Genomic DNA, 22,798 nt, shown 5'->3' with positions numbered 1-22,798 from the left:
ACAGTTGATTTTCCATATTACTAATGTTGTCTTTTGTTATATATATTTAAAGATGATTGCTATAGACATAAAAGAATCACACGTTTTTTTTTTTTTTTTTTGTTCGCGTGTGTCTCCCCTCCCTTCCTCCCCGCTTTCCTTTGTCTCAATCCGTCTCCACCCCTTCCCGTCGCCGCCATGGTGGTTGGGGACCACCTCAGGATCGGCAGAAGCCACCGACAGTCAAAGCGGCACCGTCTCATTCACGACAATGTCTTTCCCATACGAGTCCCCTCCCCTCCTCTCCCTTTCCCTCTCTGTCTTCGTTCGTCTCCACCATGGTGGTCGGGGACCACCTCAGGGCCGGTAGAATCTACCAGTGGTCCAAGTGGCACCGTCCGGCCCTGATGAGAGCTCCCGTGCACGGTAGCTCAGGTGGTAACGATAATTGGAGACAGGCAGAGACAGAGAGGGAACGGGAGAGGAGGGGAGAGGAATCGCACGGGTGGAGAAAAAAAATGGAGTAAATGTGGCACACTCACAGTGTGCCATATTAGTATGTGAGGTCTCTTTGTAGAATTCTTTTGTGTCTGTAGTATTTTTCATAATTAAAATCCATACAATATTCATTGCCATTTGTGAGCCTATATTCAACGACAAAGTTTGGAGCTTGATAATGCGCTACCAAACGAAGAAAATTGCCATTCCATTATTGATTTGAGGGAAGTTATGATATTGATGTGGAAGAAAGAAAAAGGTGGAAGATTAGCTGAAATGGACACTTTCCAAATGGCTAGATATAGGTTGAAGATATGCAAAATTTGTGCAGGCTGTTTGAAAAAACGTGATACACCGTAAGAAATTTTTTGTTCGAGTTTTATTTTTAATTTTTGGAAATTAAAAATAAGAGGAAAATAAAAGAATCCGATATTTCAAACGTTGCGTGCGCGTACAGACACTAGTCCGCGGTCGGGAACCGAGTCCGGACTCCGAATGCCATAAAGACGAAACAAAGTTGGGTAAAAGTTTTGCAGGTAAAATAAAACCCCCCCAAAAAAAAAAAAAAAACCCCGAGAAAATATTTTCAAAACCACATTTTGCAGTTGTGATTTGTGGAAGCATAGAGCCAGGGGCCGTTCGTGACACGCACCGATAGAAACAAGATATCCTTTTTTTTTTTGTTCTGCAATTTCCACACCCGGGTAATACGCGTAAGTACCGGAGCTCGTGGCACTGTGTTGTTTTGTTTTTTCTGATTTTTTTTAATTTATGTTTCTGATTCTGAGTGAAACCCATAGTTTATGGATTTAATTTGATCGCGTGCAGAGACATTTGGTTTGGAAATCTCAACAGGGTATTTGTTGTTTTCTTCTTTTTGGTTTGTTCTTTGGTTGTATATTTTGTGGGTTTGTTTTTTCTTTTGATGGGCGATGATGGGTTTGTTTTTTCTTTTGATGGGTGATGATCTTTGGATAGTTTAAATGGGTCTTCTTTTGGTTGTTCTCATGGTAGGTTTTACTGCATTCTTGATTTGTTTAAGTGGAAAAAGGCAGTTTTTGGCGAGACCGAGTTTTGCGTGTGATTGATTGGTTGGGTGGGTGGAAGTTTGAAATTGGATTTTGCGTTGTATTAGTGTTCTTATACCTATTTTGATTTATTTGATGGATGGTTCAAGTGGGAAAGGTAGTTTTGGCACATAAGTTCGTTGAATTTTACTTATTATTCTTTTTTTTTTTGACTTTTGAAATGTTTCTCTGTCCTGATTTGTTCTGATGACTGAATTAATGACTGATTTGAAAAGATAGGGATTGTTTTTGGACGAGTTATTCTTGGCACTTTGTCGAATATCCCGTTTGTGGGAATCACGATCCTATTACTTTGTGCCTGGGTTTTGATTGCTTCACGGTTTATGTAAATGGAAATGGTTGTTTTGTCAAAACCCACTTGGAGTGTGTCCCTATGCGTTGAATATGCTTAAGTTGTAGGCGATTTGGTTTACTGAGTTATGGTGGAGGAATTTATGTGAAGCTGTTGCGTTGTGGGATATAAATTTGTGTTTAGCTCTGTTGATCCCATTTTGTATAATGTTTGAAGCTGAATCATTCTTTAATTGTGTATTTCATTTGCTTGAAAACATTTTTCATATGTTTTTATCTCCTCTTCTTGTTCCAGTTTAAGTGTGTATACAAGGTGAAGTTTGAAATTTATATCCATCTGCTTAGCACTGCTTTTCATTTCCTGAATACTTTAAATTGCCTTTCAATGGGAAGAGTTTTATTAACGTTATTCCACTGGGGAATACAAATGATTCATGAATGTCGAATTACAATACTCTGGGGAATACAAATGATTCATGAATGTCGAATTACAATCTTTAGTAATTAGAGTAACCGACTAGTTCTTATGATTTGTGATTTGTAGTATAGAGTGCTTTTGTATTATAGAGGTCCACGAATTGTATATTATCTATCTGGAAAAACATATTCATCAGTCTGTCTGTCTAGTTGTCAGTGATATTTTTCTCACCTTTGAAAACCAGAAGAGTATTCTTGAGATAATTTAATTAGGATGGACGTGCTAAGGGTTCCACCAATAAGCCTATATAGTGCTTTAGGTCCACAAAACCCCTTACAGTGGTGGGAGTTGCTGTGGGAGTAACATATTGACACCATCTTCTATACATAATGCTCAGTTCATTGCTAGGTCTATCTTTTATATTTGGTTGTTCAGTGAAAGTTGAATTCAATATTATGTATTAGGTGTGTGTGATGGTCTTTCGCACTCATATCCTTTATATTTCTAACAGACCAATATCATTATAGGGGACTAGAAGAGGAACATTTGGAGAGTCAATCAAAGTTCAGAATCTTGGTCATTGAGCTAGAAATATTATTAGATTTGTATTAGCAATGGCTCCTGGAGGCAGTGCTTGCAAAGAAGTCCTTGAATCTTATCCTACGGTATCAGATTATGAAATAGCAACAGCAGAGCTGGAGACTAATAGCAAACCTACAAGAGCTACCAATGGCTTGGGTGGACAACAAGGGATTTATTCAACTAATGGTGTGCATGAACTGCTCGAGTGCCCTGTCTGTACATGTTTGATGTACCCTCCTATACACCAGGTTTGCTAATTCTCATATGTTCCATTCCTGAACTTGTCTATGATCTGTTTTGGATAGGAATCGCACTTCTAGTTTTGGGATGTTCATTTGGAATGACTCTTTAAAGTACTATAGAGTTTAAATTACCATGTGTAGAGCGTTTGTGATGTCTCCCATATATGTACAATGTACATGCTTTTAATTTTTGTTTTCTACTACACTTTAAAGGTTGTATTGAAGCATCAAATGCTGTTGCAAACCAAATTACATGTACAAGTAACTTTCCCTACATTTTCAAATATAACTGTAATGTTGGACTGCTTAAGCTAAAAAGAGAGGAATATAGAATTGTTAGTAAAGACTCTGTTGGGTTGCAGAACATGCTAGTCTCTAAAAAAAATTCTTGGGCTCCCACTCCAATAAAAATTGTCAATTGTAATTTTTATTTATCGTTATATTATACTCACCTTGGTGTGTATGGATGATAAGTAGAACAACTCAATTAGTTTATTCTTGGGCTCCCACTCCAATAAAAATTGTCAATTGTAATTTTTATTTATCGTTATATTATACTCACCTTGGTGTGTATGGATGATAAGTAGAACAACTCAATTAGTTTAACAAGAATAAAATAAAATAAAAAATAATTTTAAAATATGTAAACTGTGTGGTGTGGGATGATGAGTAGCATCCCTCTTTATTGTAATTTACCCTGCGAAAGGCTTGAGTTCTTACTGCTCCCATTAAATACGGAATCCAAGTTTGTAGGTGCAACTTGAATAACTGATTATTATAGATCTTAAAGGAATTCAATTATAACTTAACGTTAATATATGTATGAATTATAAAAGAATTTTTATGCACGACAACTACCAGAATTTTTTATTTTCAAGAACATGTGCTATTTCTATGAATCTGTGGGGTGGAAGAATTTGTTGAAAGGATGGATGTCTATCCTGTTTATTGGCACCTTATTCAGTCTACACATTTATAATATATGTCAATGTTCTTCCCAATCAGATTCTTAACTGAAACCATGCTAGAGAAGTTTCTGGCCCTTTGGGGAAGGGTTTAGATTTACCTATTATTGTCTTTCCAAATCTATTTTTCAAATGATGGATGTGGTATACACCCTCCAAAAGACAGGACTGTTTGGGTAAAACTTTGGGCAATGAATGTATTATCAGGTGGGTAACTTTGGAGATCTTTTAGGTGGCTGGATAGCTTATGCCCAAGGGATATGTCTTGGTTGGTGTATGACTGGGGGTTGGTTTGCAATGAATTATAAAGTGAAAAGGAAGCTTTACTATTCGTGAGGGTAGTAGAGTACTATTTAGTTTAAGTGATTTAACTTAACTTTAATGTGTTTTTGGAAGGCTTTGCATGAATAGCTTGCAAATTCCTGTTGATTATACACTGAATTGTAACTGCTTCCTTTGTTCAAGCTGGTTTGGATGTTAGGTTATAAAATATCAAAACTGGAAAGAGCTTCTTGTCCTTTTTCTCTTAACATGCTAATTGAGAAATTATTCTATTTCTATGCATGCTCATTCCGCATATTCTAGGTTTTCTGAACTCTCTTATGTGTGTCTGGGTCCTCATTTTGTAGTGTCCAAATGGCCACACACTGTGTTCAAACTGCAAGATAAGAGTGCACCAGTGTTGCCCAACTTGCCGCTACGATCTTGGGAATATAAGGTGTTTGGCTTTGGAGAAAGTGGCTGAATCATTGGAGCTCCCATGCACATACCAGGCTTTGGGTTGTAATGATATTTTCCCATACTACAGCAAGCTTAAACATGAGCAACATTGTCGATTTCGTCCATACAATTGCCCGTACGCTGGATCCGAGTGCTCTGTCACAGGTGACATCCCAACTCTTGTTGAACATCTCAAGGACGATCACAAGGTTGACATGCATGATGGTTGTACCTTCAACCATCGATATGTTAAATCAAATCCACATGAAGTTGAGAATGCCACATGGATGTTAACTGTAAGTATTTCATGCCATGCTCCTAATATCTAGATGGCTTTCCTTCCCATTTCCATCTTCACCAAGTACAATTCCATTTTGGCATACCAATTGATGTTTTGATCTCCATTTTGGTGCAGGTGTTCAATTGTTTTGGAAGACAATTTTGTTTGCACTTTGAGGCTTTCCAGCTTGGTATGGCACCAGTCTACATGGCCTTCTTACGATTCATGGGCGATGATAATGAAGCAAAGAAATTCAGCTATAGTTTGGAAGTTGGCGCAAATGGTCGGAAGCTCATATGGCAAGGAATTCCAAGGAGCATCCGTGACAGTCATAAGAAAGTTCGTGACAGTCAGGATGGACTCATTATTCAGAGGAACATGGCGCTATACTTTTCTGGTGGGGAGAGGCAAGAGCTGAAGTTGAGGGTTACCGGCCGTATATGGAAAGAAGAATAACATAGAGAAAGATGATGGATGTTTAGGTGAGTGTACAGTAAGTCATTGGGGTTGCTTCATGTGGCATTAATTGTTCTGATTAGGTCTCCTTTTGTGTTTACATGATGTTTCTGTAATTGGGGTCAAGTGCATTCTACAAACTTGTTTCTCAGCGGCCCTACTTTCCACAAACTCCGGTTGAAAATTTGTGTAAAAGTTCGAAACAAATATTGGTGCGAAAAGATTCATTTGGTACGATGATTGGAGTTTTACATTTTTATCATTGCCATCAAACTGCCGGCTTTGGTTGTGGATTGTCATCAACTTCTTTTCGTCCTTCTGAGATATTATAAGTTATGTCGAAAGTTGGAAATTTAATAAAAAAATGAAGAATTGCTTGTGGAACGTGAGAGAGAACATTGCGATGGTGCGGTAGGAATTAGGAAGTAGTGCACAAGACGTGCATCAATGGTCGTGAAATTATTTGTTTGGTAAGATCGCGTTTGCACAATCGAACCCTGTTTAGAGGTTTGGACATTAAAGATGTGAGTCGAAGTCAGAGATGAACCCGTTGGAATGCATATTCATGATCTAAATCTACAAGACAGATCGATATATATATATATATATATTTTTTTTTTATATTTGAACTCTAGAACATATTCGAGACAGATGTATAAAATGGATATTATAATATTTATTAAATATTTAATATTTTTTTGTAACAAAAATTCATTTGATAGCAATAATTATGAAACTCATTTTATATCTTTATTTTTTTCATTTAATCTTAGGTTTTTAAAATATCAAAATCCATCCTTTCACCTTTGAAAAGACTAACGTTTTTCTTGTTTTAGCTGTGTTTTGATTAATGAGGCATGAAATTTGTCTCTCACTCTGTTTTTAGGACGCGTGGGAGGCACTTAGACATAATGCATGTTTGGAATTACTGTTTGATAATCATATATTCAAAACACTTTCAAACATGTTATATTTATTTAGAATCTGTTTGAGATTGAGTTTGAAAGCTTAAAAAGTGCTTTTAAAGAAAAAATGTTGTGTTTGGTAAATTTATAAAAAATGCTTTAATCACCTAAAAAAATTGAGAATCATAGTTTTTTAAAAAGTACCAAATTGAAGCTTTTATAGAAAAGCTTATATATATTTTTAAAAAATTAATGTAACTAACTTTAAAAATGCTTTAGATTTAGATACATGTTTATCAAACAATAAATAATTTTTTAATTATAGAGCTTATTATTTAAGTTATAAACTATAAGTTCTGAAATTATAAACTATATTTCCTATCATAATCCCAAACATGTACTTAGAAACAAATAAAAAAGTACTTTCTAAGCTATTAACGATTATTTAAATTTTTAAAGATTATAACTATATTCTTGAAAGTTTAAAAATTATAATTATTTTAAAATTGTATAGATATTTTAGTCTATTAATAGTTTTTTTAAAATTTTAGTTATGTTCTGTATTATCTAGAAAAACACATTTGATATTTTTCTTTAAACGTACTTTTTAACTTATCTGAAGTTAAAAATGTTTTGATACGTAAGATCTAAACTATCTAATTTTTCTATTAAAAAACTTCTTAGACTATTTAAAAAATTTTTAAAACAGCTACCGCAACTCCAAACATGCCGTAGTCACGCGGGTGGGGCAGTAGATTAGTTTTACGGTTTAAGCTCTCCAACCGAGTTTCCCGCGGAACAGAGAAACGTCTGCCACTGCCCCAAAACAGAGATCCCATCCGAGGAAGTTAGAGAAAAACGACTTTCTGCTTCCTCTGTTTCCAGATCTCTTTCCTCTGTTCCTATATTTCTCTCTCCAAAATAATTCTTATTATTTTTCTCTGTCTCCATCAAGTTATTTTTGGTGTCTTGGCTCTTATCGGTTTGATCGGATCACAGGTAAAAGTTCATTTGTTTTTTTTTCTCGAGAGATTTTTCACATGTTATGTACATGAATACTTTGAATTTGCATACATTGGAAGTGTTTAGCTCATTTATCATCTCTCTTCTATACCAAACATGTTAAACATTATTCAAATTTGCTTTCTTTTGTTACATTAGGTTTGTTACCTCGTTGTCATATTGAAATATAGATTACATTGGTGCTTTGAGATTGATACAAAGCAGAGGAATCTTTGAGAATTAGAGAAAAATATGTGGGTTTTCACTATTCTTCCGCTGTGTTTGTTTCACTTATCTCTAATTTTGAAGGTCAAGTGAAATTTGAAGGACACTTTGTTGTTTGGGCTCTTTCGTTCTTTTGTTTTCCCCCCTCTCTTCTGCAGTACGTTAGATTCATGATTTCACGTATGGGATTGGAATGATGTAGTTGCAGGAACAGTATTGTACTGAATAGAACAGTGTTCGTTGCTTTGAATGGGTTTTTGAGATTGCTGCCCCTGAGACTTGAACTATGTTCTGCTGTGGAGATAAGGAGGAGGAAAACCTCGGTCCACCAGCTAACCAATATACCGCACCACCCAGAGGGGGAAATGCATATGGCGGGGGTAACATACTTCCAACTCCTTGGTGTTGCTTTTTTAGTCTTCATGTACTCTTACATTACAATTTCGAGATCCGTGGTAGTATGTAAGGATAAACATGTGTTAAACAACAAACAAAATTGTCCAAATTGTTTACGCTCTGCTGTCAGAGGCAACAAGACGAAACTTTTGCTTGTTTTAGTATATGTCTTCAGCTGTAGCATAATGTTCAGATCTTCTAAATCCAATATTTTACTCTTAACATTCATTTATACCAGCTAACCTTCCCTCCTTCTGATTCCACTATGAATATGCGTTTCTGAATCCATGTACGTTTGCATTGCCGGTAGCTGTATGAGTTTTAGACCCTTCAATCAATAACTACCGCACTTTCACACGGAAAAATACTCTTTTTTCTTGATGTTTGTTTTACATATTTATCAGTGATGTAGGCAGCATATGACTCCAACGGGGAAATTCTATCATGAACAATAATCTCATTACAATTGAACACGCTTTAAATCACATATTTGAATGGTGTTGAAATATTATTTTCTGTGAATGACAGTCAGCGACAGAGGAGAGCCCAGGGGTTCCAACATGGTCAAAAGTGGAGCTCCAGAGAAAGTATTACCCATTGAAACACCAGCCATGTCATTGGATGAGTTAAATAGATTGACCGGTAACTTTGGTACAAAGGCTTTGATTGGAGAAGGTTCTTATGGCCGGGTATTCTGTGCAAAACTAAGTAATGGTCAGTCTGCAGCAATAAAGAAGCTGGATACCAGTTCATCACAAGAACCAGACACTGATTTTACAGCTCAGGTTAGATTATAGAACAATATTTTTCTGCTGAAAGCAATACGTTTGGCACTTGATTTCACTGTTGTCATGGTTCATGCAGTTATCAACAGTTTCAAGACTTAAGCATGAGTGTTTTGTTGAGTTAATCGGGTATTGTTTGGAAGCAAATAATCGAATCTTGGTATATCAGTTTGCCACAAAGGGTTCTTTACATGACATATTACATGGTATGCCCAGTTATAACTATAGAACTTATTTCCAAGTCCATATCGAATTGGGTTCATATTTGTTCTCTAATGCAGGGAGGAAAGGTGTAGAAGGGTCTGCACCTGGTCCAGCTCTAAACTGGAACCAAAGAGTTAAGATTGCCCATGGGGCTGCCAAAGGCCTTGAGTTTCTGCATGAAAAGGTACAGCCACCCATAGTGCATCGTGATATCAGATCCAGCAACGTCCTACTTTTTGACGACTTTATGGCGAAAATTGCCGATTTTAACTTGTCAAATCAGTCTTCTGATACGGCGGCTCGGCTGCATTCAACTAGAGTCTTGGGAACATTTGGCTACCATGCCCCTGAGTAAGGCTTCGCTTTTCTCTAATTTTAGCTTCCCTTCTGCTTTTTTTTTCTTTTTTTTTTTCCTTCTACCTTCTCAATTTCTAGTTATTAAATTCCTTGAAGTCTTTGGTGGACCGTGAAAATGAACTATGAACTGCTTAATCTCAAGATAAAAGGTAAGCTATTACCTTTATCTGGATTGAGTCAAAACAGAAGTATTGATAGTATATAACCTGAGGGCATATCTCTCATAATCCGCGAATGAAAGTAGTTCTGCAACCTTCTGAATGAACAGAATTTTGCAGTTAATGCCTAGACTGCAAATTACCTTCCTGTTATGCCTTCAATTTTAATACTCATCTCTTCTTGGGTAGTCTAACGAAAAGACACTTTATTCTGCTCTCAAGATTATTGTTTTCTGTTGTTGATTTTCCTTTTTTTTTTTTTTCATAAACATAAATTCTTTCTGTTCAGGTACGCCATGACAGGGCAGATAACTCAGAAAAGTGATGTTTATAGTTTTGGCGTTGTTCTTCTGGAGCTCTTGACAGGAAGAAAGCCAGTAGACCATACAATGCCTAAAGGGCAACAGAGTCTTGTTACTTGGGTATTGTTTTTTGCCAGATTTGTCTTGCTTGCTTTGTTTTCTGCTGCTTCGATTTCAGTTGCTTTGCAACCAATATATACACCTCTGATCGGTATTCCAACTACCACAGGCAACTCCAAGATTGAGCGAGGACAAAGTGAAGCAATGTGTAGATCCCAAGCTAAACAATGACTACCCACCAAAGGCAGTTGCTAAGGTGGTCTTCTTCTTCATCCTTTCCCTCAACATTGTTATTTCGTGACTCACAAGATTTTAAAGTTATGATATACTAATGGAGTATAATAGTATATTGGTTTAATAACTTCCCTCCTAGGATATCATGTCAAAACTGACAGGATATCAGAAACTCGTGAAACCAGTCCCCTTTTAATTTTGGTCATTCCTCAGAAAATCTTCTCAGTTTTCGTGTAATTTTCTCAGTTGGCAGCAGTTGCAGCACTCTGCGTTCAGTATGAGGCAGACTTCCGGCCAAATATGACAATCGTTGTCAAGGCTCTCCAGCCACTTCTTAACTCAAAACCGGCAGGCCCGGACTCTCATCCGTAGTAGATCTTCCTCAGAATCAAACCGACCGGTCTTCTGTCATTTGTAATCTTGTAACTCTTCCCATGTTCCTTGTAATCGTATTTTCCATTATTCTAATATTGACTGAATCATGCACAGCAACGAGCATATGTCTGCTTAAGCTCTTGTGAGTTCCAAAGCATAAATGTACTTGGTGTGTATTCCATAATTTTTTCTCCATGATTTAGAATCAAAGAAAAAGAATACTTGGGGATGACGTAGCCGAAGCAAGAGGAAAAGAGAGAGGTTAAGGGAAAAGAAAAGGAGAAGAGGATGATAAAATACAGTATAAGGATATTAATCATTAAGTTTAGTAACGTAACATCGTTGTCTTTTTGTTGTGTTAATAGTGAGGTGATCTATATTCTTTGAATAATAGTAAAAAAATAATAATAAAATATTAAATAATATTAGATAATAATAAAAAATAATGATAAAATAATAAATTACCCTGCTAAAATTAGAACTGGAATCGTAATTGCTTTTATTTTAAATAATCATCATTGCATCATATTTAATATGATATTAAAATGATTTATATTTAAATTAATAATTAATAAATAAAAATTAAATAATTTAATGTCATGTCACGAAATTATAAAAAAATAATAATGATTAAAAAGTCTATAAATAGCATTTCTCAATTCTCATGCCACCCGATTCATTGCCTATTTTTCTACCTTCTCCGGTCGAGATTGCCCTGTCGTCTTACAGGAATTAAGGAGTGAAAATGTAAACAAACTATTCTAACGGTGGATCCGTCTAGAAAGAGCAAAAACCTCATGGCAAATTAACGATTTTAAATACCAGAAAGCACCTCATCTTTCAACAACATGACAGCACCACAAACTTTTCCAACCTCACGACACGTATAATGACAACATTCTTACCACATTCGGCAACATTAACTACACATACACGCACATATGTATATCCAATTGCAACAGTCCATCAGATAATACGTGGCACTCAGTGATTCGGCATTCAGGATCTCTAGTGAACATGTCTGCGACGACTTTTTTGCAAAATCACGCGCACCAATAATGGGTGGAGTTTTGAGTTCCACTCGATAAGCAAGGACACACAATACAAACTACAAACTCGACCTGTTGAGGACCTTGAGGTCACTTTTGTCTTTTGCATACGAACCCAGTTCGATGCCGTCGCCATTTCCACTTTTTTTTTTTTTTTTTCGCCATTTCCACTTAAAACAATTATAGATGCATTCATTTTGTGTATTTATTTTTACACTCCACTAATATTTTTTATTTAGGCTGCATTTAGCTCCTCGACCGAAGTCAGCTCTTCAGATTTATACATCTTCCAATGTCTAAATATCAAATTTTTAAATCACTAAATTAATCTTAATTCAAAATTTATTTACATATAAAACTTACAATCTTTTTCAACTTAACTATTTTTTACATACGAGATTCACAACTTTTTTCAACTTCTCATAAGACCCCATAAAATTTATTCTATTATCTCAATTTATTATTATTTATAGAGAACTCAACTTAGCTCAAAATATAAACATAGTCTTAATTACCAAAAATGTCAAATGTGGCAGAAATTAGAATTCTTGTTGGAGTTTATCATTTTAAAAAAAGTGAATAAAATATGAGACTCACATAAAAAAATTAATTTTTTAATAAATAATCTCACTCTTTTTTAAAATGATTACGCATCGTTTATGTATTTTATAGTTGTATATAGAATTATTTATCATAAATGCCCGGTGGCTTACGGAAAACAACATAATAAATACGTACGACATTCGGGGAAATATACATGTAACTTAAAACTAAGCTTTTTTGGGCCTAAAGGCGTGACATGCTGCTCGAGCGTACCAGGTCCCTTAATTTTAGCATATAGGAAAAGGTTGTGTTTTTTATAAATTTATGTAGTAATTATAAATAAAATCATTTTTTTAATTTTTAAACTGATTATTTAATGTTGCATTATAAAGTGAGAGAAAAAATAACAATAAATGAGAATAAGATGAACAACGTATTTGTAGCTTGTAAAATGAGGAAATGATGAGAATGTGAGAGCTTTATCAAATTTAACCCGCACGTAAAATTGAAATGTAACAGCAACCTCAACATCCCTTTTAACCGTGCCCCCAAATAGCTCCCATTACCAATCTACAAAATATATAGACGGGGGAACACCAAATCTCCATCGTCTTTTCGACCAAAACCCCTACGTCATTCTCTCTAAATCTCTTCCAATTCTCGCCGCACCAATCCATAGATTCACCTCCAAGCCGTACCGTTTTGATCCGGGGACTCGTCGATCTGTAATTTACAAATAATTCGATTTATTCTAATCAAATTGCGTGTTCGGCAATCCGATTCGATTCAATTTTCAGTTTATCGATCGGATTCGGTTCTTATCGAACCGAGAACGCGGCAGTAATCAAGGGACAGGAATGGAAGCATCGGTGAACGATTCTACAAGCGCCTGAAAAAGAAAATGCCAGGTCTAGCGCACAGGAATGACCAATTTAGTAATGGTTCAACGGCGTCGTACTCGGCCAGCGTGTTTTGGTCCAGACATGGCGACGATGTTAGCTACAACCAACTCCAGAAGGTACTAGAATTAGAATCCCTCTCTCGTTTTAAGAATAATAAAAAATGATTTAGATCATTGGTTTGTATTAAATTTATATGGATTTCGATGGGCGGGTTGAGTTTGTATGGGATCTTGGAGTGCTAAGCGTTTAGACAATGAATTTTTGTGGGGCTCAGATTGTGATTTATAGCTAGAGGCTTTGTTTTGACTGGATTATGCGTATTTGATCCATCAGATCCATTTTAGACAGGTTAGCTCGTGGTTTATTTATTTGGAAACGCTGCACTTGATATATTACTGGTTTTGTTAACTTTAACTGGAAATCAGGATTTATGTTTCCAGTTGATGATAAACACATTGGCGCTGATTTCGTAGTAAATAACTCTGTAGCTAGAGAATGAGATATTAGAGCTCTGGTTATTCGGTTTGTCATAATCCTGGATTCGTAGAAACTGGAATAAATGGACGTAATTCATGGTGGATTTTATGTCTCTTTATCTGCAAAAAGGAAACCAAAATACATGAACTGAAATATGCACATGCAAACTGGGGATAGAAGAGTTCAGTGTTTCATCTTCGAGTATGAGCCATTTTTCAATCCATTTATGAAGTGAGGTTCTGGGTTTTCTTGATTGTATCAATGATTGCCGTTAAGCTAATAAGTTTCTAGGGACAATTATAAATTATGATTCACTATATGCCATGTTGCATGAGTATGTGGTTGTTTAAGTTTGTGTGCAACTCACAAGATGGTGTGATTTGTCATTTACAAAATGTCTTTTACTTTTGACTAGTTCTGGAGTGAGTTGTCGTTGCAAGCTCGGCAGGAACTTCTGAGGATTGACAAGCAAACCCTTTTTGAGCAAGCTCGTAAAAATATGTACTGCTCTCGATGCAATGGGTTATTGCTTGAAGGTTTTTTGCAGATTGTCATGTATGGAAAGTCTTTGCAGCAGGAGGGAGCGGGTGGGCACCTTCTCTGCAACAGACAGGGGGCCTCAAAAACCCAAAACAATGGTGGATCAAGTATCACTCAGGGTTGCCAAGATGAAATGCAGGATCCATCTGTCCATCCTTGGGGAGGTCTAACCACAACACGTGACGGGTCACTGACACTTTTGGATTGCTATCTATATGCCAAGTCTCTCAAGGGACTTCAAAATGTAATTTCCAATAATATTTTATTTTGCAATTAGATTGTTAAGCTATACTTCACTAATTTAGCAGCTGACATTTTGCTTGAATCAGGTCTTTGATAGTGCACGTGTTAGGGAACGGGAACGCGAATTGCTTTATCCTGATGCTTGTGGTGGGAGTGGTCGGGGTTGGATAAGTCAAGGAATTACGAGTTATGGCAGAGGACATGGAATTAGGGAAACATGTGCACTGCACACTGCCAGGCTTTCTTGCGACACTTTGCTGGATTTCTGGTCAGCTCTTGGAGATGAAACCCGACAGTCTCTTCTAAGGATGAAGGAAGAGGATTTTATTGAGAGGCTTATGTACAGGTGTTTTACCTATATGCTTATTCCTTATACGCAACATTTAGGCCTCTTTTGGATAGTGAGATGAGATGATATATGAATAATAGTGAAATGGTTTGTGAATAGTAGTGAAATTGTTTAAGTTGAAATGGTTTTATGGGGTTTTGAGAAAGGAAAGAAAATGAATAAAAATATTATAAAATTAAAATATTGTTAGAATATAATTTTTTAATATTATTTTTGTTTTGAGATTTGAAAAAGTTTAATTGTTTATTGTATTTTGTTTGGAAGTTTGAGAAAGTTGTAATGATTAGATGAAAAAGTTGAAAATTTGAAATTGAAAAGTGTTTGTATTTGTGGTGTTTAGATATTGAAATAAGATGGGATGAGAGGCTTTTGCCATTCAAACCAGGCCTTAGTTTATATTGGCAGAAAAATGCATGATAATTAATGGTAAATAAGTGAGTTTCTATTATTGGAACTGTCAAATGAATGCTTACATTGGAGGTGGTCATTCATGGTAAAACTGATGCAGAAGAAAAGAAAATGTTAATTTGGCTGCATGTATGATGTTTAATTTTCACATTTAGTGTGGCTTAAGGATTTAAGCCTTCTTAAACCATTCTAGTTTTTTCAAAGATTGTCTTTTGGTTCAGATGCCTTCGAAGATAGTCCCAGCACAAATCTGCAGGTTGATTAAAAAAAAAAAAAACTTATCTTTCATATGGACAACTTTATTGTAAGGCCCCAATGGAAGGCCTAAGTCACACAACTTATACTCTAAAAGGACTAGTCAATGATACAATTGGAGTTTCATTGGAACATTATAAAGAGCAATAACTTCTCATTCCCAATTAATGTGTGATCACATACACTACTTATCCTTATCACTTATCAGAATAGGGTATCACAATCTCTCTCTTTATATTCCCGACATCCTCATTGGGCCAGTCCGTCGTAGGTGATACAGCTCAAGTCCCACTTTTTGATTGTGATAGGTTCTGATACCAATTGTAACGCCCCAATAGAAGGCCCAAGTTACATGGTCTATACTACAAAATGACTAGTCAATGATACAATTGGAGCCCCATTGAAATATTATAAAGAGTAAGAACTTCTCATTCTCAAATAATGTGAGATCCTATACACCACATACCCTTATCACTTATTAGAATGAGGTATCACAATCTCCCTCCTTATATTCCCAACAAGGACGTCGGGCCAGTCCGTCGTAGGTGGCATGACTGAAGTTCTACATTTTTTGTTGGGATAGGCTCTGAACCATTTGTGAAGCCCCAATGGAAGACTCAAGTCACGTGATCTATATTTCAAAAGGACTAGTCAATGATACAATTAGAGCCCTATTGGAATATTATAAAGAGCAAGAACTTCTCATTCCCAAGCAATGTGGGATCTCATACACTACCTACCCTTATTACTTATCAGAATGGGGTATCACATTTACAAATAAATATTTGATAGGCACGCAGTTAGGATGTTGATAAATTTAGGCTTCAAGAGTGGTTAGGAGATGTGCTGTACATGACAAAAGTCTGTGTCAATTTTCTTTTATATATCTTCCCTGGGAAAAAGGAAATGGTATTAGATCGTGAGAATACACCAGTTGCAATCAGGGAGTATACTACATGTTTGTTTCTGGGGGCAAGCAACGCTCCAAATTCATCTCCACTGCACCTGCTTTTAGTTTGTCTATTTGGCTGTATCTTGGTGTGATGTTGATGGTGGGTGTTACATGGATGATGGGGAATCCAAGAGGGCCTTGCTGATACCAGAGGAGTCCAGTAACTAGCAGATGTCTTGATCCTTGACTTTTGCTTGGGAAGTTTGAGACTCAATGAGATAAAGGTGCTATGCAAAGTATTCAGGACTTGCACTCTGTTTGGATGCAAATAGGGAAAGAGGAAAAAACAAGAGAAATAAAAGTGAGCAAAGGTAGGGCAATTAAGTATGTATGTTTTGACTGAGATGCTAGGGAAGGAAATCTATGCTTTTATGATTGGTTATCTGGTGAAGAGGAAAGGAAATATATACCCATATAGTAATTTTAGCGTCACAATACACTTATAAAAAAAAAAATTTAGCGTTATAATACTGCTACAAACGGTATAGGGCGCTTGGTGACTTGCTGAATAAAAGAGGAGAAATTTCGAAAAATGCATCAGGCAAGCCATTTCCTCGGCAGTTCTGCAGTTGACTAGAGGAGTCAAATGGTGGCCCTCGAGAACACATTCCCTTCCCTTTCTTTGTTTCTTTCAAATGGGACATGAAAAATTGCTTGTCTTCAACCATTTTCCTTATTATTTTCTTTTCTCACCCATCTCCTTCAAACCAAATGGAGGATTAAGCTCTGTTAAGTTGCTGATTAGTGTGTCTAACCATTAAGGAGCAGAATGACTTGACACTGTTAGATGCATCAGCTGTAAACGGCATTATTAATTAGAAACGTTTCAAGATCCCTGGGGCAGGTTTCCTTATAGGACTGTTGTCTCCTATCAAAGTATACTACTATGCGATGCTTCCTGTCAGGGTTTGCCATAGGAGGGAAGGTTTCTAAAACGTGTAGCGTTCATTGAAAGGGGATTGGCAAGCTAAATATTTACACACTTTCTGGAGTACCCTTGGCTCCATCCATGATCAAGATTATACTTGAAAACCATTAGGAAAAAAATACCACCATGAGTGTAAATTGATACTTTCAAGAAGGATGTGGTGATATCATTGGTAGAAGATTTACAAAATACAATCTTGTTGATGAGTGCATGTGTTTGAAGGCTTTGAAGGGTGGGAGCTGGCAAGAGGCAGTCAAAGGGAGGAAGAAATAAAGTCACATTCTTATAACTAGAGGCATTCCTTGAAAATTGCATACAGTTATTTGCTTGTTTTGTCCCACTTGTTGCACATCAATTACTTGAATATCTGGCATATTCATTCAACACTCTTGCCCATTTAGACTTATGCTAATGCTACATATTGTTTCATTAGGATCTCAGGATCTCATGTCACATTATTCTGTTTTCTTATAAGCATACGACATGCATGTGCAGATTCGACAGCAAGAGATTTTGCAGAGATTGCAGAAGGAATGTCATTCGCGAGTTCAAGGAGCTAAAGGAGCTGAAGCGCTTGCGGAGAGAACCCCGCTGCACTAGTTGGTTTTGTGTTGCAGATACGGCCTTTCAATGCGAGGTGTGGCTTTGCCCATTCCTTCAAGTCCCCACCCCTCTTTTTGAACCCTGTCATTACAAATTCTAGTAAATTTCAACTTAATAATTCAAAGAAAAATGCTGAGATGATGGTTTTGATACTTTGATAACATGTTTCGGGGCTTTCTGTGTGGATTCAGTATGGATGTTGTGCCTATTATGAAAAAAAGGTTCTTTTTAATTTTCTCAGGTATCAGATGACACAATTCAAGCTGATTGGCGCCAAAATTTCTCAGACACTGTGGGAACATTCCATCACTTTGAGTGGGCGGTTGGAACAGGAGAAGGGAAATCTGATATTCTGGAATTTGAAAATGTTGGAATGGACGGAAGCATCCAAGTCAGTGGCCTAGATCTTGGCGGTTTAAATTCATGCTTTATCAATCTGAAAGCTTGGAAGTTAGATGGTCGCTGCACTGAGCTTTCCGTAAAAGCTCATGCATTAAAGGGTCATCAATGTGTGCATTGCAGGCTTGTTGTTGGGGATGGTTTTGTGACAATCACAAGAGGGGAGAGTATCAGAAGGTTTTTTGAGCATGCTGAAGAGGCTGAGGAAGAAGAGGTAGGGTAGCTTTATCTCCATAGGTCTAGTTAACTTCTTTTGATGCATTCAGAATTTGTTACGTTCTTGTTTACAAATATCTATGAAGGTAATGCTTTGTGAGATTTAGATTAACCTTTTATTTTGTCTAATACTTTCAGGATGATGATTCCATGGACAAGGATGGAAACGAGCTGGATGGAGAATGCTCCCGTCCCCAAAAACATGCGAAGAGTCCTGAGCTTGCCCGAGAGTTTCTTCTAGATGCTGCAACTGTTATTTTTAAGGAACAGGCATGTTCAGTTTTTGTGTTTTTTTTTTTCAAAATATAACAGGTTTTAGGAAAGTAGGACTAGAAACACAATGATTTCTAAGTTCAGTCACTAGACTGGTAGTTGGTCTAAGAGGAGACTATAATTGCATGGAGAACCTTGTGATCACTTTTACTATTTATGATTGGTTCTCCACAGAGAGTGATTGAAGAAGATGTTTGTCAAATAGTTTTTTGCAAGTTTTTTTCCCAGAAGAAAAGAAAGAGTTACAGCAAGAATGTAGAGGTGGAAGAGTCCAACTGCCTGTTGTTTGATCACCAAACCCAAAATAAAATAATGGACATAGGATTTATTTTTATTACACATGTTTAGCAAATCAAGAAAGGGGACCCCCCCCCAAAACACAGTCATGGAACAAGTGTGAACATGTTGAGATGGTTAGTGCAATACTAGTATTCTGCAGCCAATGGGTGTATAGTGGTTGCGTGGATAATAAAGATGAAAAAACACAGTAAACGATGATTCAATGGAAGATTTTCTTTCCAACCTTAAGATCTTGGGATATGAGGACTTGTTGGGTGGGTTCAATTTCTGCGGTCTAGATCATTATGCTACCTCATATGCCAGATCAACTGCTCAATTCTTTTGTTATTGCTACGATTTACAAGTATAAATAAAATTCTTTACAACGAAATAGCTGGCCCATATAAAATCTCTCAATTTTCTTAAAGTCAACTCCAAATGGCTTAGCAGCTGTCCAGTACTCCTGAATTCAGTTTCAAGTATTGTTGCGTGTCTCTAAATGCGTGCTGAAGTGGAGCTTGTCTGTGTCCATAGATGAATGTATGGCACGTTCTTCACCTGATTCTTGTGAATGCCATCTTTCAGGTTGAAAAGGCTTTCAGAGAAGGAACAGCACGCCAAAATGCGCACAGCATCTTTGTCTGCCTTGCACTGAAACTGCTGGAAGAACGTGTTCATGTTGCATGCAAAGAAATTATCACATTAGAAAAGCAGGTTTTGCTATTTTTGGTATTTAAGTATATGATTTTTGCCCCAAAAATAGACTAGGCAAACCATTTCTTGGTAGAAATTTGTCTCACTAATGCGTTCATTCCCTATAGATGAAACTTCTTGAAGAAGAAGAAAAGGAAAAACGTGAAGAAGAAGCACGCAAAGAGAGGAGAAGAACGAAAGAAAGAGAGAAAAAGCTCCGACGAAAGGAAAGGTTAAAAGAGAAAGAAAAGGATAAGGAACAAAAATGCTCCGAGTCAAATCAAACTATTTTTCATCCTGATGTCTCAAAGGAAGAATCATCACATGAGGATCCAAACAATCCCCTCAGCTGCCGGGATTCAGTTAGTGAAGGTGATACCATTCTATCTAGACCTGGATCTCCTGATATTCAAGAAGATTTTTCAAATGGGTATGGTAGTTCGAGAATGCAAGACCACTCCTACGATAGTCCTGATGGGAGTCCTGATAGGGAACTTATCTATGAAAAAGATTGGAATGGTTCTTTTACAGTTGAGCAATTGAATTTTTCTCGTCGGAGACCAAAATTTCAGAAAGAAGTTCCACTGGATCCATCTTTGAAGTGGTCTGACAGACGCCGATATGTAGCTGCAGAATGTAGGCCTATGGTTAATAGATCTGAGCCAAGATATTATGGTGATAACATTGAGACTCCTTCCAGGGGCATCAATGGATCCAATAGGCAGTTGAGGATGAATGTTCCAAAGTCAAATGGTCGACATTGTGGCCCTAAGTTTAATGATAAGGTTTCAAGTAACAGATTGAGTGATAGATATGACCTCCATTCTTGCAGCTGTAACCAGAACAATGATTATAGAGCAAGGGTTGATACACACATTTCTACAATCAGAATAAGTCGAGAGACCAAAGCTGCAAGTAAGTTAGAACCTGCATTGGATATGTCCAAGCAATTTTATCGTGGTAACAAGTATAATCAAATAGAATACTTGCGTGATGGTTGTGGAAGACCCAAAAACAAGATCATCTCAGGGAACAATCCTCCTGGAAAAGAGGTACTTCATCCCAAGAAAGTATGGGAGCCCCTGGAATCACAGAAAAAGTATCCACGAAGTAACTCAGACTCTGAAATCACCTTGAGGTCCACCACTCTCAAGGTTGAAGGTGCTAAACCTGATAATAACCTTGCCAAGTCATCTGGTGACATGTGTTGTCGTGAACACAGTGAAGATTCAGCTGATATTGATCAGGAGGACAGTAATTCGAAGGAATCAGGACACTCTAGCATAGAAACCGACGGGTCCCGTGAGAATGGATTTAGTGTGGGAGCAAAGGGCCAATGCAACTTAATCGAAGCGGCTTCTGAGGAAATTGGATTATGTCCTCTCAGTTCTGTAGGGAGTTCTGATAAAACTGCATCTAATAGAATCTTGGATCCGATTGTGAGTACCGTGTTGAGTTCTGATAACTTCTCAGCATGCTTGAGTGAGGGTGACAGCAATACAGCCTCTTCAAACCATGGAAATCTGGAATCCTCTTCCACATCTGATTCAGAAGATGCCAGCCAGCAATCAGAAGGAAGAGAAGCATGCATCCAAAATGGCATGTCAGAGTGTCACATAGTTACGATGGTGAAAAACCAGAATTCAGATGGCGGGAAGGTTATGGGAAGCTGCACATCAGTTGGTCTTTCATCGGATGGAGCAGCAAGTGTTACTCTGGGGAAACCAACAACAAGAATTTCACAAAATTTCGATAGTGGGTTGTCTGCTGTTAGCATTGGTTCTCAACATCAAGGCATGCTTCCTCCAATGCATAACCAAAACATACACTTTCCAGTGTTTCAAGCTTCTTCAACAATGGGTTTTTACCATCAAAACCCAGTTTCATGGCCTGCAGCTCATGCTAATGGATTAATGCCCTTACCCCATACCAACCCCTATTTGTATGCTGGCCCTCACGGGTACGGTATAAATGGAAACTCACGCTTCTGCATGCAGTATGGTCCTCTGCAACATGTAGGTGCCCCTGTATTTAAGCCCAGCACAGTCCCAATTTATCAACCAGTTGCCAAAGCTAGTGGCAGAACTGCTGATGAGCGAACTCAGATCTCTAAGTCAGGTGCAGGACAAGAAGCTTGTAGTAAAGCTAGTACAGAGAAGGTGGTTCCCACCGGACCACATCCAAAAGAAGCACCGGGGATTGAAGGTGGGCAAAATGATAATTCTGCCAAATTGCATTTGGATAACTCTGGGTTTTCCTTATTCCATTTTGATGGCCCTTTTGCTCTTTCAACTGGATGTAAATCCCATCTCATGCCTCCGAAAGAAGGAATTACTGGGGATTTTTCTCAAGAATGTCCAACAGACCATGTTGAGAGTGATCATTCTTCAAATAAGAAAGAGAATACAATGGAAGAATACAACTTGTTTGCAGCGAGCAATGGTACAAGGTTTTCATTCTTCCAGTATAGTAATGAGAAAGTGTAAGGTAGCTGTTGGGTATTTTAGTCCCCATCTTCTAATTTGGCAATGGAGGTTTGAGTACTTTGTAATTCTGTTCACAATAATCTTCAGAAATGGTTTGATTGTTATGCCATTTCTCTCATTGTTTTCCTAATAGAGAGAGAAAGAGAGAAAAAAAAAAAAGGAAAAAGGATTTCAAGAGTGCATAATGTTTGAAGAGTTTTTCTGTATGAGGTCAGTTTTTATTTTTTATTTTCATAAATGAAGCATCCGTTGGCATTAAATTATTTTCTTGGCTTGTTGGAATTGAAAGTCTGAAACGTTTCGAAATTCAAGGGTATCTTAAAATATCTGTAAATAATAGTGAAATAATTTGTGAATAGTAGTGAAATAATTAGTAAATAGTAATGAAATAATTTGAGAATAACAATGAAATAGTCTGAGAATATCTAAAAACAGTTGTGTTCTCAAACTTAGTTTAATCTTTAAGGCTATTAACATCTTCAATGAATTACTAATAACTTTTTCTTGACCCTCAAATATCGCTATTGTCTTATGGTGTTGAAGTATAAAATCTTGAAATCCCCCAACTAGGGTTGTAAGTGATTCGGTTCGGACCAACAAAACTGATCAGATCGGATCAAATTATGGATTGGTAGGTCTTGGTCCCAAAATATGTGGATCGATGACATTCGGTCCAGTATC

The 22,798-nt window shown here is 37.0% G+C and overlaps 3 protein-coding genes across 7 annotated transcripts; all 3 read left to right on the top strand.

Moving 5' to 3' along the window:
- Positions 1-939: 939 nt before the first annotated feature.
- On the top strand, positions 940-5,756 carry LOC109011936 (E3 ubiquitin-protein ligase SINAT2-like). 4 transcript variants are annotated; one of them, XM_018993338.2, is made up of 4 exons: positions 940-1,190; positions 2,802-3,104; positions 4,693-5,079; positions 5,199-5,756. In XM_018993338.2, exons 2-4 carry the CDS (start codon positions 2,889-2,891, stop codon positions 5,517-5,519), a joined length of 924 nt encoding a protein of 307 aa, XP_018848883.1. In that variant the 5' UTR covers positions 940-1,190; positions 2,802-2,888; the 3' UTR covers positions 5,520-5,756. The 4 variants fall into 4 exon arrangements, with proteins under 4 accessions (XP_018848883.1, XP_018848885.1, XP_018848886.1 ...); XM_018993340.2 differs by having other exon boundaries at positions 2,786-3,104; XM_018993341.2 differs by lacking the exon at positions 940-1,190 and adding an exon at positions 1,230-1,333.
- Positions 5,757-7,224: 1,468 nt separating this feature from the next.
- LOC109011962 (probable protein kinase At2g41970) lies at positions 7,225-10,738 on the top strand. Of its 2 annotated transcripts, none has more exons than XM_018993376.2 (8): positions 7,225-7,423; positions 7,860-8,031; positions 8,576-8,832; positions 8,912-9,038; positions 9,114-9,387; positions 9,841-9,973; positions 10,083-10,169; positions 10,394-10,711. In XM_018993376.2, the coding sequence occupies exons 2-8, from the start codon at positions 7,938-7,940 to the stop codon at positions 10,517-10,519; spliced, it is 1,098 nt and encodes a 365-aa protein (XP_018848921.1). In that variant the 5' UTR covers positions 7,225-7,423; positions 7,860-7,937; the 3' UTR covers positions 10,520-10,711. The 2 variants fall into 2 exon arrangements, with proteins under 2 accessions (XP_018848921.1, XP_018848920.1); XM_018993375.2 differs by having other exon boundaries at positions 7,229-7,423; positions 7,854-8,031; positions 10,394-10,738.
- A 1,948-nt stretch (positions 10,739-12,686) lies between these two features.
- On the top strand, positions 12,687-22,380 carry LOC109011935. The gene is made up of 8 exons (XM_018993337.2): positions 12,687-13,132; positions 13,909-14,277; positions 14,363-14,622; positions 17,664-17,805; positions 18,013-18,384; positions 18,525-18,656; positions 19,524-19,652; positions 19,760-22,380. Exons 1-8 carry the CDS (start codon positions 13,016-13,018, stop codon positions 22,115-22,117), a joined length of 3,879 nt encoding a protein of 1,292 aa, XP_018848882.1. The 5' UTR covers positions 12,687-13,015; the 3' UTR covers positions 22,118-22,380.
- The last annotated feature ends 418 nt before the right edge of the window (positions 22,381-22,798 follow it).

The sequence above is a fragment of the Juglans regia genome, chromosome 3 (assembly GCF_001411555.2).
Source record: "Juglans regia cultivar Chandler chromosome 3, Walnut 2.0, whole genome shotgun sequence".
Lineage (NCBI taxonomy): Eukaryota > Viridiplantae > Streptophyta > Magnoliopsida > Fagales > Juglandaceae > Juglans > Juglans regia.
Note: the sequence above shows the minus strand (reverse complement) of the source record. Positions and strands in the feature narration are given on the sequence as shown.

Excerpts from the sequence above, each read along its gene's own strand:
- LOC109011936 (XM_018993338.2), top strand. The coding sequence starts at position 2,889 with ATGGCTCCTGGAGGCAGTGCTTGCAAAGAAGTCCTTGAATCTTATCCT. Across the intron at positions 3,105-4,692 it reads TGTACCCTCCTATACACCAG|TGTCCAAATGGCCACACACT; the intron begins GTTTGCTAATTC and ends CTCATTTTGTAG. Across the intron at positions 5,080-5,198 it reads ATGCCACATGGATGTTAACT|GTGTTCAATTGTTTTGGAAG; the intron begins GTAAGTATTTCA and ends ATTTTGGTGCAG.
- LOC109011962 (XM_018993375.2), top strand. The coding sequence starts at position 7,938 with ATGTTCTGCTGTGGAGATAAGGAGGAGGAAAACCTCGGTCCACCAGCT. Across the intron at positions 9,039-9,113 it reads TTTACATGACATATTACATG|GGAGGAAAGGTGTAGAAGGG; the intron begins GTATGCCCAGTT and ends TCTCTAATGCAG. Across the intron at positions 9,388-9,840 it reads TTTGGCTACCATGCCCCTGA|GTACGCCATGACAGGGCAGA; the intron begins GTAAGGCTTCGC and ends CTTTCTGTTCAG.
- LOC109011935 (XM_018993337.2), top strand. The coding sequence starts at position 13,016 with ATGCCAGGTCTAGCGCACAGGAATGACCAATTTAGTAATGGTTCAACG. Across the intron at positions 13,133-13,908 it reads GCTACAACCAACTCCAGAAG|TTCTGGAGTGAGTTGTCGTT; the intron begins GTACTAGAATTA and ends ACTTTTGACTAG. Across the intron at positions 18,385-18,524 it reads AAGAGGCTGAGGAAGAAGAG|GATGATGATTCCATGGACAA; the intron begins GTAGGGTAGCTT and ends TAATACTTTCAG.